This window comes from Poecilia reticulata, chromosome 4, assembly GCF_904066995.2.
Source record: "Poecilia reticulata chromosome 4, P_reticulata-male-v2, whole genome shotgun sequence".
Lineage (NCBI taxonomy): Eukaryota > Metazoa > Chordata > Actinopteri > Cyprinodontiformes > Poeciliidae > Poecilia > Poecilia reticulata.
In genome coordinates this window covers 25382884-25397164 of record NC_088833.1, presented here as the reverse complement: position 1 = coordinate 25397164, position 14281 = coordinate 25382884, and the positions used below count along the sequence as shown (strand labels likewise).

At 39.5% G+C, this 14281-nt stretch overlaps 1 protein-coding gene across 7 annotated transcripts; it reads left to right on the top strand.

Annotated features, from left to right (window-relative positions):
* The first annotated feature begins 2094 nt into the window (after positions 1 to 2094).
* On the top strand, positions 2095 to 14087 carry exoc1 (exocyst complex component 1). 7 transcript variants are annotated; one of them, XM_008407449.2, is made up of 21 exons: positions 2095 to 2206; positions 3506 to 3637; positions 3716 to 3846; positions 3922 to 4081; positions 4369 to 4386; positions 5531 to 5718; positions 5821 to 6048; positions 6160 to 6292; positions 6648 to 6757; positions 7892 to 7960; positions 8493 to 8642; positions 9303 to 9411; positions 9989 to 10033; positions 10374 to 10537; positions 11271 to 11384; positions 11620 to 11699; positions 12506 to 12734; positions 12837 to 13020; positions 13105 to 13304; positions 13385 to 13579; positions 13662 to 14087. In XM_008407449.2, the coding sequence occupies exons 2-21, from the start codon at positions 3514 to 3516 to the stop codon at positions 13812 to 13814; spliced, it is 2784 nt and encodes a 927-aa protein (XP_008405671.1). In that variant the 5' UTR covers positions 2095 to 2206; positions 3506 to 3513; the 3' UTR covers positions 13815 to 14087. The 7 variants fall into 7 exon arrangements, with proteins under 7 accessions (XP_008405671.1, XP_008405672.1, XP_008405674.1 ...); XM_008407450.2 differs by lacking the exon at positions 4369 to 4386; XM_008407452.2 differs by lacking the exon at positions 7892 to 7960.
* The last annotated feature ends 194 nt before the right edge of the window (positions 14088 to 14281 follow it).

Sequence of the window (14281 nt, the reverse complement as noted above, 5' to 3'; positions counted from 1 at the left end):
AGAATATTTCCATAAATCATTACCAATAAAATAAGTTCGGAAATGTTTTAGGCTACTAGGAACTTCTAAATATAAATTCATGATGTTCTGTATTTCTCTAGACTGGAAATGACGGACATAATTTGGACATGAAGTCCAAAACAGATTCAGCTGTCACCTTTTTTGATTTCTTTTTATTATTAGCTTTACAGAGAACAACTTACTTTCTTATCTGTTCAAGTAAATACATAAGTATGTTTATGTATGTGTTGATCTACAGTCTGTGGATTTGAAATCCTATCCTATTACCTGTATATTAACACCATAAATCAGTTACCAGGTGGCATATGATGTAGGTGAAACTTACAACTTATATGAATTGCATTATGGTTCAACATCCCAGAGGAGTGGGGGAAAATAAACGGAGTGCATTAAAGCTAAAAGTTGCCAAATAGACCTTTTGACACTTCAGTGACACTATTGTGCTTGGATTAATAATGCATGATCTTTCTGGTTGCAGCGTGGACATCTAAGATCACTACATGGCAAGTAAAGAAAATGGAGTAAAAACTTCCCGTTTTGAAATATCTCCACTGTGGTGCCTTGTTCGTAAGCCAGCATCACACCCAGGACGAGACCGTGACTTTAACTGTGCGTGACAGAGCATGACACATTGAGCAGCTGGGAAATCCAACAATGTCTCTGCACAATAACTCCAAACACAGAAGTTGCACCTCAAGGCATTGTGTGCAGATCACTGGTTAATCCCTTATTTCCATCTACATCTCACGTATGACTCAGTGTGTTGACACTTGGTTGACTCTTCCTGTCCTGTGGACTTTGAAACAAACTTGAAACAACTTTAGCATTTTTTGCTGTCTAAAAAAACATGATCTATAAGTGAAACATCAACAGCACACATACACAGACATGTAGCAGGGAATAAACCAAACTATTTCTGGAAATACTAACAATTTTGTGGATTAACAATGCCACCTGGTGTTGTGAAAAGATCATGTTGGTTTGACGAAGTGTGGACTTTACGGCATGTGATTACGTACTTATAAATATCAGGAGATCCATGATTGTATGTAAAACTTCATTCACCTGAAGAAAGAAGCAGAATGTTATATGAATGATATCCTGAAAGAAGGATTTAATGTGACCATGTTCAATTCTTTATTTTCATTAGTCTGCTCTGTATGTTTCCTTGCTGATTGGATTAAATTATGCTTTACTATACTCCTGCCTATGTGAATCCACGTTTAACTTATTAGGCTTTGATAACAACAAGATGAACATCCTCTGATCCAGTCTTGTTAATTTAGCCTTTTTTTTATTATTGCTCTCACTGTAGATATGACAAAGCTTGGGGCAAGTGGGCATGGGACTGCTGTTTCATTTATTTTGTGTACAGCACTTTGGTCTTGTGGGTGTTCAAAGTACTCTATAAATGAAACTGGAATGGTAAGTATCAATTGACACCAACATGGTTTAGTTACAGTTATTTTACTGGAATTATAGGGGGTGCTGAAACTGGAGCACCAATGATTTTATATATTGTTTAGCTGTTTTTGTTGCTAATAATAAGAAGCATGGCTGCACAGTGGCGCTGTTGGTAGAGCTGTTGCCTTGCAGCAAGAAGGTTCTGGGTTTGATTCCCGGCCCTGGTCTTTCTGCATGGAGTTTGCATGTTCTCCCTGTGTATGCGTGGGTTTTCTCCGGGTACTCCGGTTTCCTCCCACAGTCCAAAAACATGACTGTCAGGTTAATTGGCCTCTCTAAATTGTCCCTAGGTGTGAGTGTGCATGGTTGTTTGTCCTGTGTGTCTCTGTGTTGCCCTGTGACAGACTGGCAACCTGTCCAGGGTGACCCCCGCCTCTCACCCGGAACATTAGCTGGAGATAGGCACCAGCAACCCTCCCAACCCCACTGAGGGACAAGGGTGTCAAGAAAATGGATGGATGGATAATAAGAAGCTCCTGCCAATAAAAGAAGAGAATGTTTAATATTATGTAAAAGCTGTTTTGCTGGACAAGATTAGAAAAGATGCTTTCTAAAGTTAAAATCTTAAGATCGTCCTTAAGATTTGTTAAATAAAGATATGGAAGGATGGTATCAATGGGAGTGGTTTCGGATTGGAGGGCGTCACGTGACGGCTTAGCTCGACAACCAGGAAGTGAGAGGGCGGTGCTTTGAAGGGCTGGTGGGTTGATAAAAAAATAAGGTAACCATTGCGTTTTGTTTTTATTCTTTAAAAGGTTTGAAAGATGGTATTTTGCTCGACAAATTTGAAGGGACTCTAGTTACTTTGTCGTTTAAGTTGACGTGCTTTTTGCTCTGTATCTGCAAGTGGCGCAGCTGATGCTAATCGCTGTTAGCTCAGCAGAGCTAACCCGAAACATTAGCAGAGAAGACAACAGCTGTGTTGTTGTTATTAGTTGAGCTCTTGTGCTAAAATCGAGTTTAAACAGGTGTTGAATTATCTAAAAAAATTTTTTGGGTTTTTTATTTCTTCCTGCGTACTTTGTTGTACCAATAGTCTGAGCTTTTTCCTGTTAACATCATAATACAAGGTAGCGGAAAAGTACCAAATTCATAAATCAAGATACATCCAATTAATCCCTAACTAACTAGTATTTATATCTGAGAATTTCCTGTATTCAAGAAGAGAACAAAAACATTCAAATTGGTGGGGAAGCAACATCAGAGCCAGTGACTTTAAAAAGCTAGACAAACTAATAAAGAAGGTTGACTCTTTTCTGAGGACTTCATTCGTGGCTCACTGTGCAAAGAATAATGCATGCAAAATAGAGCGTAATTATTCAACAAGATAGCATGTTCAGGTCCAATGCAACACAAGCACGAGAATAACTACACCATTGGTTTTCCTTAAGGATTAAAAAGATGTTATTGAATTGAATACTATTCGTTTTTGGTAATCTATGTTCTAATAGACATTGAAAGCCCTTTTATTATGATGCGAAACATAACCTTTAAAGAGTGATTCGAGAGGTTTCTTTCTGGTTTTGACCAATTTAAATGTTACTTCTAAGGATTACACATAAAAGAGATGGGAAGTTATGAAGTAATACTTGCAATCAAGCAGAAAATAAAGCTATTGCAAAAATAATCCTCATTTGTGCGTTAACATTTAGGAAGAGAGAACCTCACTTTCATTAGCATTTGACTTAGCAAAAGATAGTTCAAATCTGATCTCAGGCCGATTGATTTGTTGATTATTTCTTATAATGCTAAGCATAGCAAAGGGGGATTTGAATTACAAATTAATCATGTGGCAGCATTAAAGTTTAGATGTGTGTGTTCCTACTCTGTCCTTTGGTTTTTCCTTCGCTGTGGGCTACTGGTGTCATTCAGACGTGGTCAGAATGTTCTCGCAGTCGTGGCTTATTGCTATGTTTTACTCTTCAGGGCCAATCTGCTGCGTGTGTTATGTATAAAACTCGAGGGCTTGTATTGATGGACACAGTTTTTCCTAGTAATCTTTTTTTTTTCTGTATGACAGCATCCACCATGACAGCCATCAAGCATGCTCTCCAGAGGGACATCTTCACGCCCAACGATGAGCGTCTCCTTGGCATAGTAAATGTCTGCAAGGCAGGAAAGAAAAAGAAAAACTGCTTCCTGTGCGCCACAGGTACGAGAACCATCTGTGAGTAATGAATTAATATAAGAAAAACTACATGTTTATAATAAATCAAATGTGTTCTTGCAGTAACCACGGAGAGGCCTGTACAAGTTAAAGTGGTTAAAGTGAAAAAATCTGACAAAGGCGACTTCTACAAGAGGCAGCAGACGTGGGAACTCCGAGACCTGACAGTAGTGGATGCAAAAGATGCAAGCAAGGTCAGAGTCTGTTCTCGTCCTACTGTGCTCAAATGTCAAGGAGTCAGATGTAACGTACTTTGTGTTACGTTTCAGGAGAATCCTGAGTTTGATCTCCATTTCGAGAAGGTCTACAAGTGGTTGGCTAGCAGCACAGCAGAGAAGAACTCCTTCATTTCCTGCATTTGGAAGCTGAACCAGCGTTATCTGAGGAAGAAGCTGGAATTTGTCAATGTCAGTTCTCAGCTTCTTGAAGGTTTGTTAGCCACTCTGTTATCAGCCATCGCTGGGACTGCGTCCCCCTTTTTGTGATTCAAATTATATTTCTTTTAAAGTTGCGTCTGTCTTCCAAGATGATTGCTTTAAGTTAAAATTCAGCCTGCCTCTTCAGTTTTAGCGAAAGGGGACAACTTTTCTGGATTATGGTTGAGTTTCTTTATTTGTAGCATGTTTAATAAATCTTTGTGTCTCGATTTATGTTTATTTTACATGTTAAATTCTTCTTTATTCTCACTTTTTTTCCTCTTAAACTTCTCTGGCCAGAACTTCCTAAAGCGGAAGGTTGGTAGGACTAAATTTCCCCTTCATTTCTTTCCACTGTACTTTTCATAATGTCAAACCATCATCCTCATCAGAGACCCTCACCGTTTCATAGCTCCAGTAATATGACGTGTAACTAAACATGGAAGGCTTTTATTTTATTTTATTTTTGTTTATTCTTATTTTTTTTTTATAGAAATGTTCTGTAGAACAATTTAATTTTTAATTACTTCTAGACCTTTTTTTCTTGCTATTTCACCTTAATTATTAGAATCTTTAGTGGTTTCATGCATTGTATGTTTAGTTTATCCTGACTTTTTTCAGTTTATTATTTGAGTGTATAAAGTGCCTTGCCAAAAAACATTCATAGGGCTTAAACTTTCCTTTGATTTGTCCCATTGCCATCACAAACTTTACTGCATTTTATTGGGAATTTATTGACAAACACAAAGTAGAGCATGATTTTTGAGATAGAAGCAACAAAACATGGTTTTCAAAATTTACAAAAAAAGGTATAGTCCATTACAACTAATTACTTTCAGTGTTGAGAAACTCCACTTTCTCAACACCCGGTAGTGCCACATTTACTGGGATATCTTTTGTTAGCTTAGCAATTTTGAAGACTGAAATTTTTGCTGATTTTTCTTAAAATATCTTAAGCTCAGTCCGACTGGATTCAGAACATCTGTAAACGTGGTTACAGATTTTCAGTTGGAAGTGACGTTTCCTGTCACTTCTCCAATAAGAGCATGCTTTTGTTTTTGTTTCGTAATGTTAATAACAAACTAGGTGCTATATCATTTTCTACTGAAATCAAAATAAAATATATGGAAGTTTGTGGTTGCAAAGTGACAAAATGTGGAAGAGTTTAAAAGTTATGAGAATATTTTCAACCTTTCTTCATGTTACTACCAAATTTTGCTTTCCCTTTAACCCTGCATTTTCATCAGGGGTTGGAAAAATGTCCAATCAAGATATAGTTTGGTTAAAACAAGAAATCCATCAGAATAGCACTTCCTTGTACTCAACACAACCTTTATTGTGGTTTTGCTGTTTAGAAATTTGAAACGTACGACTCCCAAAATACACAGTTTTAAAAAATTTTGCTCCTTGTTTCTTTGGATTTCACATCGTTTTTGTTTCATGACCTTTTTTTTTTTTTTAGAGTCTGTGCCAAGTGGTGAGAGTCAGAGCGTTGCAGGCGGTGACGAAGACGCCCTGGAAGAGTACCAGGAGCTCAGCGCGCGTGAGGAGCAGGACATCGAGAGCATGATGGAGATGTGCGAGTTCGCCGTCTCCAACGCGGAAGCTTTCGCAGAGAAGCTCTTCAAGGAGCTGCAGGTTTTAGATGGGGTGAGCAAAGTGACTTCTTGAGAGTCTTGACACAAAAATCCAGAATAATGTTTGTTTTGTTTTAGTTTTTTTTTACTGAGTCTTACCTCTTTTTACTCCAAGGCCAACATTCAGTCCATCATGGCATCGGAAAAGCAGGTGAACATCCTGATGCAGCTCCTGGACGAGGCTCTGGCCGAGGTGGACACCATCGAGGGGAAGCTGAGCAGCTACGAGGAGATGCTGCAGAGCGTCAAGGACCAGATGGACCAGATCTCTCAGAGCAACCGCCTCATTCAGATCAGCAACACCAACAACGGAAAGCTGCTGGACGAGATCCAGTTCTTAGTGGTGAGGCGTTATTTTTTTGTTGTTGTTTGTTTTGTTTTATTTTTGTTTCGTTCCCCTCTGACCAAAAGTTATCAAGTGTTTTAATGAAGAAATCTGATTGTCCTTTTGCAGAACTACATGGACTTGTCAAAGGGACACATCAGGGCCTTGCAGGAGGGAGACCTGACCTCGCCTAGAGGTATAGAGGCGTGCATCAGTGCCTCTGAAGCTCTGCTGCAGTGCATGAATGTGGCTCTACGGCCAGGTCAGTGACCACTGAACACTAGAAAATCATCTAGTGGTTGTTACGTCTGTCGCGTTAACAACTTCTGGATGGTAAATTGCTACAGAAGTTATTGTGATAAACGATAATATTGTTGTTTCAGACAGTTTTTTGCTCATTAATGCAAGTACACCCTCTCAAAGATCAATAAACCTTTTAACTGTTAAACAGTTAAGACTGAAACTGGAAAACATTTTAAACATCCAAAATAAATAACCAGGAGAAAAGTCAATCAATTTATCATGCGATTAATTGATTTATTGCTGATTACGTCAGGTTTAGTTGTGGTTCTGTTTTTATGTAATCAATTGTAATGGTTGATATTTTCTTCCTACAGGCCATGAGCAGCTGGCGGCTGTTAACCAGCAGCAGAAGCTGTTCGCCGAGCTGAGAGATACTTTTGCTCGTCGCCTCACCAATCATCTCAATAATGTGTTTGTTCACCAGGTAACGGCCTCAGTGTCATTTTGACATCGCCGTCAAAGCCTTCTAGTGATTGACTTTCAGTAAATGGTGTACATGATGTGACTACTCAGCATTATTCCCTTAAGCTAAGGTTTTATTTTGTGATATATATATATATATGTGTGTCTGTGTGTGTAAAATCTAGACTGACAGGCAAAGAAAGTGAATAGAGAAGCAACCTGCAGGTTACGTGAAAAATACCTGACGAGGACAATGCACCTTTAAAAGTAGCGTTTAACATCACTACTACAAGTTTTAATGTATTTTGCTACAATTTTTTGAGATGGATCAAGATGAAATGGTGTATAACTGTTTTCAAAAGTTTTTACAAATGAAAATCTGACATGTGTAGTCCTGAAAAGTGATGTTCATAGATCTGTGTTCAGTCTGACTTCCGTATGGCACTGCTGGAATGTGCAGCGCCATACAGGAGGAGATTAACAGCGCTAAGACCTGCCTCCTGGCCCTGATTGGTTGTTTGTAGTTAGCACTGGACGATGAGTGACATTTTTAACAAATATATAAAAAATATATATTTTTATAAGAGTTACACACTCTAGTTTTAAGGAATGTACTAGAAATGCACACGTCAACTTTCAGATTTTTATTTGAAAAACATATTAAGAAACATGTATAATTTCTGTTTGTGATTTTACACAACTTTGTTTTGGTTTATCACACAAAATCCCTTTAAAATACATAGAGGTTTTTGGTTAAAATGTGGCGATATGTGAAAAAGTTCAAGTGTTATGGATACTTCTCAAAGGCATTTCATAGTAGACCTGACAATCCCAAAATATAACTTCAAATTCATTCTTTTCCTCATTCTTTGACATATTTAAACACAAAAGCAAACGTAGCTATTATCAAAACTGTGGGAATAAAAGTTTAAAACTTTGTGGTTTTCCCCACATCCACCCTGTACGTGTTTGAGCCGTGAAGCCACAGTCCCATCCCAGCTGCTCTGTTTCCAGGCTCTTCTCCTCCGCCGCTCATGAACTTCCTGTTTAGCGAGCACGCTCTTCCTGAGCTTCCTGTGTTTTTTTCCAGCCTGTTCTTGACTCTGTGTTTTGCTCACTTTGAATCATCCCACTCTGCTCTCTGTCTCTGTGTCAGTTCAACCACTTCAGTTACTTCAAAATGACCATCCCTCAGTATTATAGGTCTTCCTGTCTGTCACTTCCAGTGAGTACCCTCACGGCAACCCCGCCCCTCACCCCCCTCCCCACTTGCCCTCCTCTTGCTAATGTTTTCGCCTCACAATCCACTCCAGTTTCCATAAGATTCCAGGCTTTCTCGTCACACAGAACATCGGCTGTTGCATGGGGTGTTTTTCTAACTCCTTAACATCTCCCATCTGATCTCAAAGCTAAAGAGGCTCGGTCCATTTTCCTCCCCCACTTACCGACTGACTTGGCTGAGGACTTTTCATGTTTGGGTGCTCACATTAGCTTACTTGCGATGAGCTCATGTCATAAAATGCGCTGCCTGTTTTATGCTCCGTGTGCATGTCCAGCAGTGAAAAACAATAGAGAACAAACATGCTAACAGATTGAAGCAGAGATGAGGCCCGCGAGAGTTAAACACTTGGAAAGTTAGGAGTCCAAAAGTTTGGGATTAAAAGCAAACAGCGTGAAGCTAAAATGGGTCTAAAAAAATAAGGATTTACACTTTTGACGGTGTGTTTTTGTTTGTTTTTCCCCGATCCTTTCCTCAGGGGCACGATCAGAGCTCCACCTTGTCTCAGAACACGACAGAGCTGACCCTGCCCAAACACAGCCCCCTCCACAGGGACCTGCTGCGCTACGCCAAGCTGATGGAGTGGCTGAAGAACACCCACAGGGAGAAGTACGAAGGCCTGTCGAGGGTCAGTTTACATTCACAGCACACCCATGTCGTCAATTGTGGTTATAAGCATCAAAAATGTAACTCGATAGTTTGATGATGTTGTAAGACTTTCCAAAACCATGATGCTTCCAATGCAAAGTTCAACTTTTAGTACAGTGCTCATGGGATTGGAAGCATTCACTTTGTCCAAGGAAATAGACATGTTTATGGTCGCCACATAACTATATCCGTGACTCATCTGACCACAGAAAACCATTCCTGTCTGCATGTCCAGCTGTATGCCTCACTTGACTTAATGTTTTACTTTTTTTAACATAATTTTTTAAAAACCATGAATTATGGGAACATGTCTTTTTTAGCGCGCTTCTTGATTTTTACTATTTTTTTCACTGTATAATGAGAGGAAATAGTAAGTACTGCAAAACACTTCAGATACTTATTTAAAATCTACTGGAGTCTACTTATAAAATAAGATTAAATAAATGTTCAAAACAGCACTGTGGCTCTTATTTTATTGTCATTATTTTAGCAGCAGTATGAGTAATTGTTTCTGCTTGAAATAAAAGCACTAATGTCACACTTTTGTTTTCAGGTAAATACTGTCAAGATGCCATTTTTGCTCTATTATATCATAGAGTACAAGTATAGCATATTAAGTTGGTGACATTTTTCCTTTCAGACTTATGTCGATTACATGAACCGACTGTACGAGCGGGAAATCAAAGACTTCTTCGAAGTTGCCAAAATAAAGATGGCGGGTACATCCAAGGAAGCAAAGGGCAAGTTTGGTAAGAGCTTCTACCTCCCGTCACAGTCTGAATGGTGAAGCATGCCACGGTTCTGCAGTACATTAACTTGTGTGTGAGTGGAAGTCTCTTCTTATCATTTAGTCAACAAATGAATGTGAAAGAAACAAGCTACGCCTCACTCTCTTAGAGCTTTTTCCGCATAAGTTCTATTTTCAAAGTATATTTCACCGACTCATACATGCCGTCCCAGGGGGTAAAGTCTTGCTTTGTGTTTTATCTTTTAGTAATGTCTTCTTTTCCCTTTGCACAGGCTCTTTTCGTGCTCAGCTCTGAATATTTAATATCTGCATAGGACCCTTGGTTGAGCTTTGATGTTTGGCAGAAATGTACATCTCTGCTTCCTGCGCTCTGTATTAGCTTCTTCTTCTTCTTTTTTTTTTTTTTTGGCCTCTGAAACAAGAATTTGTTTTCAAAATGTTTGTCTGAACTACTGCAGCGTTCGTGAGCGTTAACATGAACTGGTACAGTTAACACCTAGCCCTCCTCTGTCCCATGCTGCATGTTTTAAGCCTAACCTGTGTCTGTCTTTGATGCCTGCCTTTCTAACTGGCTGCAGCCACGCTTCCTCGGAAAGAGAGTGCGCTCAAACAGGAAACGGAAAGTAAGTATGAGATTTGGATTGAGCTGTCTGTTACAATGTGTGCTTTTAATCACCGCCCTAAAAAAAAAGTAATCCTATCTTCACACTCCACCTAATACAGTCCATTACCTCACAGTGTAATTGCTTGGTTTGTGTTGAAGTCTCTCAATGCTGTTTAATCGCTCAACGCACTTTATAATTTTGTGGTTAAAGCCAAAAGGACCCAGCAAAATGACACTTTTGTTAAAATAATTGCTGCTTGAGTTGTGCATTTTAAAAACAAATGTGTAGAACTCAAGATTGAACATTTTTCTTGCTAAATACCGTCTTACGCCGCATTCTGTTGACTGTGCTGCGTCAGGCCTGCACGGCAGCTCTGGGAAGCTCACGGGCTCCACCTCCAGCCTGAACAAGCTGACTGTTCAAGGCTCCAACAGCCGCCGATCTCAGTCTTCCTCCCTGCTGGACATGGGCAACATGTCTGCCTCTGACCTGGATGTGGCCGACAGGACCAAGTTTGACAAGGTGATGGTGCATTTTTCACTCTACAACAGGGAAAAGCTTAGGAGGAGAAGAAAGTTATCTGGTTCTTCCTGGAGGTTATTTAAACAAGTGCAGTTTAAATGAAGATCAAATACATAATTTATTTAACAATTATAGGGCTGAAATGATTCATCAAATAAATTGTGCTTAATCGATGATTTAAAAGAATCAACTAATTTAGTAAGCGATTAATCATTAACTTATTAGCGATTATACACTCAAAAAATTGCCATTTGCTGTAATAACAAAATATTCAGAGCAGTGATCAAGCCAAAGCTGTACAAAAAATATACATTTTGCATAAATAATATTTTTTAAAAAACTGTCTGTAAATATGTTCTACCCAGAACTCTAAAGGTACAATCAGTAAATGTTTTGACTTAGCTTCACTTGGTTCAAATTCTGTAAAGAAAAAAATAATCTCCAATTAAGCAGCTTTTGCCATCTAGTTATTAACATTATTATGTGCCAATTTTTTTAATCGGATTGATTAATCATTGGAACAATCAATAGTACGACTGATTACTAAAATAATTGTGAGTGGTAGCCCTAAACAATGACAAAAAAAGACTAAGTGAACTAGTAATTTGTAATTTCTGAGGCAGTATTTACATAGATTAAAACGTAACTAAAGCAGAGTGTACTTCTTTTCATTCATGTATTGTGTGCGTCTTGTTTTGTACTTGTATTAAATGGAGTGTGATTGTTTTTGCAGATATTTGAGCAGGTCCTCAGTGAGCTGGAGCCTCTGTGTCTCGCAGAACAAGACTTCATCAGCAAGTTCTTTAAACTGCAGCAGCATCAGACCGTTTTTCCGCCTCTTGCACAGGTGCGTCTGATGCCACAGAAGACAAACCGCTCTCACATCCAAATGAATGACGTTAATTAAAGCCAACGGCAGCATTCATGCGTTCTTGTCTCATGCCAGGACCTGCATCTCCTCTCAAAGCAGAAAATATTGCAGTAGCGGATATTGCCATGTCGATAGTGACAGCAGCATTCGATACTTGTCACTAGATGCTTAATAAGACTTGTCATTGTTTTATTTCTGCTCGTCCTGTCAGCCTGAAACAGAAGAGGTGGATGGAAGCGTCCCGTCAAGAATGCCTCCCCAGGCTGACCACCGACACTCTGTATCATCTGAGTGAGTACTTTGACAAGCTTGTAGTAAAAATACCATCAATCCCTTGTTATTATATTTCATGATGTATTTTGTTGTTTTGTAGCAGGGAGGCAGATAGTGAGATCTTTCTTGTTCTTCCTGCTCCATATTTCTCAAGGAATTTAGTTTATTTTGTTCGTATTTGTCAAAAGATGTGTTAAGGCAATATTATGCAAAAGCGACTTTTTCTTTAGCTTTACATCATGTTATAATGTTATTCCCTCATCAAAATCATACCTGGAGTGTTGATTTGATTCCTTCATGCATGTTTGAGAAATCATTTAATCTCCCATGGCAACCATTCATGGCTGGACGTAGATCCACCTTTGAGGCGCAATTCCTCCTTAAAGCTGGAGTTTCCGAGCTTAAGCCTCACAGAGCTGCCCTCCCTTGCACCTCCCTCTCTCAGCTCCTTCAGACTAACCAGCGGCAATTAGCAAACAGCTGATGGAACTGAAGATCTGCTAAACTCATTATAGGAGCTACTTCTCAGTGTAGTGCTGGTTAAAAACATTCCTGAAGGAGGAGTTTCAGAGAAATCATGAGTTTTTAAAGAGACAGAGGCTCAAATCCAAGGCGTTAAATTACAAATTCAGTTTTCTTCTAAGTCATATTTTATATATACAGCATTTTTTATAACAACTGAAGGTATCATGGTTACTTGATTGAGCTATAAAATGACACTATGTGCTTGAAAAATACATAATACTGCCCCTTTAATATGTATACTTTGAAACGGGGGGGATGTGAAATGAAGTTAATTCAAACTTTTCCGTTTGTGATTAAAGGAAGGACCTGGTTCGGCTGATGATGAATAAAATCTTCCAGAGCATCGAACCCGAACTCAACAGCCTGATCGCCCTGGGCGACAAGATCGACAGCTTCCACTCTCTGTACATGCTGGTGAAGATGAGTCACCATGTGTGGACAGCTGAGAACGTTGATCCAGCCTCTTTCCTCAGCACCACCCTGGGAAATGTGCTGGTCACCGTAAAGAGGAACTTTGACAAATGCATTGTGAGTAGAGTCCATTCTAGGCAGGAACAGTCCAGTCTTTTATTTATTTATTTAATTTTATTGAATGGCTGTAGCAAGTTAAAATCTGTGTTCTTGATACAGTCAGGTCAGATTAAACAGATGGAAGAAGTGAAGATTTCAAAGAAAAGCAAAGTTGGGATCCTGCCTTTTGTCACAAGATTCGAGGAGTTTGCAGAACTGGCTGAGACGATCTTCCGTAACGCAGAGCGCAGAGGAGACCTGGATAAAGCCTACGTGAAGCTTATCAGAGCTGTTTTCATGAATGGTCAGACTTTTGGTGGCATTTAAATAAAATAAATCTCCTTGTAATGCCTGGAAGCAGAATATCTAACATTAGTTGTCTTTTCAGTGGAGAAAGTTGCCAGCGAAAGCCAGAAAACGCCACGGGACGTCGTCATGATGGAAAACTTCCATCACATCTTTTCTACGTTATCACGCTTAAAGATTTCCTGCCTGGACGCAGAGAGACGGGAGGCCAAGCACAAATACACCGACCACCTGCAGTCTTATGTAATCAACTCCCTTGGTCAGCCACTGGAGAAGCTCAATGTAAGAATTATCTTAACAGTTCTACACAGATGTACATGCCCAGAGATGTTATAGTGGGTCAGATGTCGTATCTCTCGCAGCATTTCTTTGAAGGGGTTGAGGCGCGTGTGGCTCAGGGCGTACGTGAGGAGGAGGTGAGCTACCAGCTGGCTTTCAACAAACAGGAGCTGCGCAAGGTCATCAAAGAGTATCCCGGTAAGGAGGTGAAGAAGGGTCTGGACAACCTTTACAAAAAGGTGGACAAACATCTGTGTGAGGAAGAAAGTTTGCTGCAGGTGAGAAACGTTCAGCGTTGTGAGATTTTAACGTCCATCCTGCTACTTCTAAAATGCTGCACTTTCTCATCTCCTCCACCAGGTGGTGTGGCACTCCATGCAAGATGAGTTTATTCGTCAGTATAAGCACTTTGAAGGTTTGATAGGGAGGTGTTATCCTGGTTCTGGGATCACCATGGAGTTCACCATCCAGGACATGTTGGAGTATTTCTCCAGCATTGCCCAGTCCCATTAGTTTGCCTGCTGAAAACTGTTCTCTGATGATTCACTACTGCCTGACTTTGGCTGAATATTCATTAACTATTGTGCTTGAAGTATGAACATTTCATGTGAGTGACTGTTTTATTAAAAGTGAGTTGTACAATGAGCGGTTACGCAGATGTTGCAGCACAACTTGTGCGCCTGTATGTTCCTTAAGCAATTCTTCCATACACTAAATTGTTTGTCACATTTTTATTTCACCTTGTCATGTGTACAAAATAAATTTGCACTTGAAGCTTCCCTGAAATTATCTGTCAGTTTCATCATAGATATAGAAGGATACACCCTGCACCGTTTTTGTTTGCCCGTAGAAAGGGCATGATAGCAGGTCCGCCATATTGCGAGTGGAAAGTAGAACAGGTATGCTTGTAAAAGAACTATGAATTAAATAAACATGCAAGCTTAGCTATTTTAAAAAATGTTTTGTGAAACTATTACTTT

Coding starts and splice junctions, on each gene's coding strand:
- exoc1 (XM_008407449.2), top strand. CDS start 3,514: ATGACAGCCATCAAGCATGCTCTCCAGAGGGACATCTTCACGCCCAAC. Junction 5,719..5,820: donor AGCTGCAGGTTTTAGATGGG/GTGAGCAAAGTG, acceptor TTTTACTCCAAG/GCCAACATTCAGTCCATCAT. Junction 13,021..13,104: donor CAGAGCTGTTTTCATGAATG/GTCAGACTTTTG, acceptor TTGTCTTTTCAG/TGGAGAAAGTTGCCAGCGAA.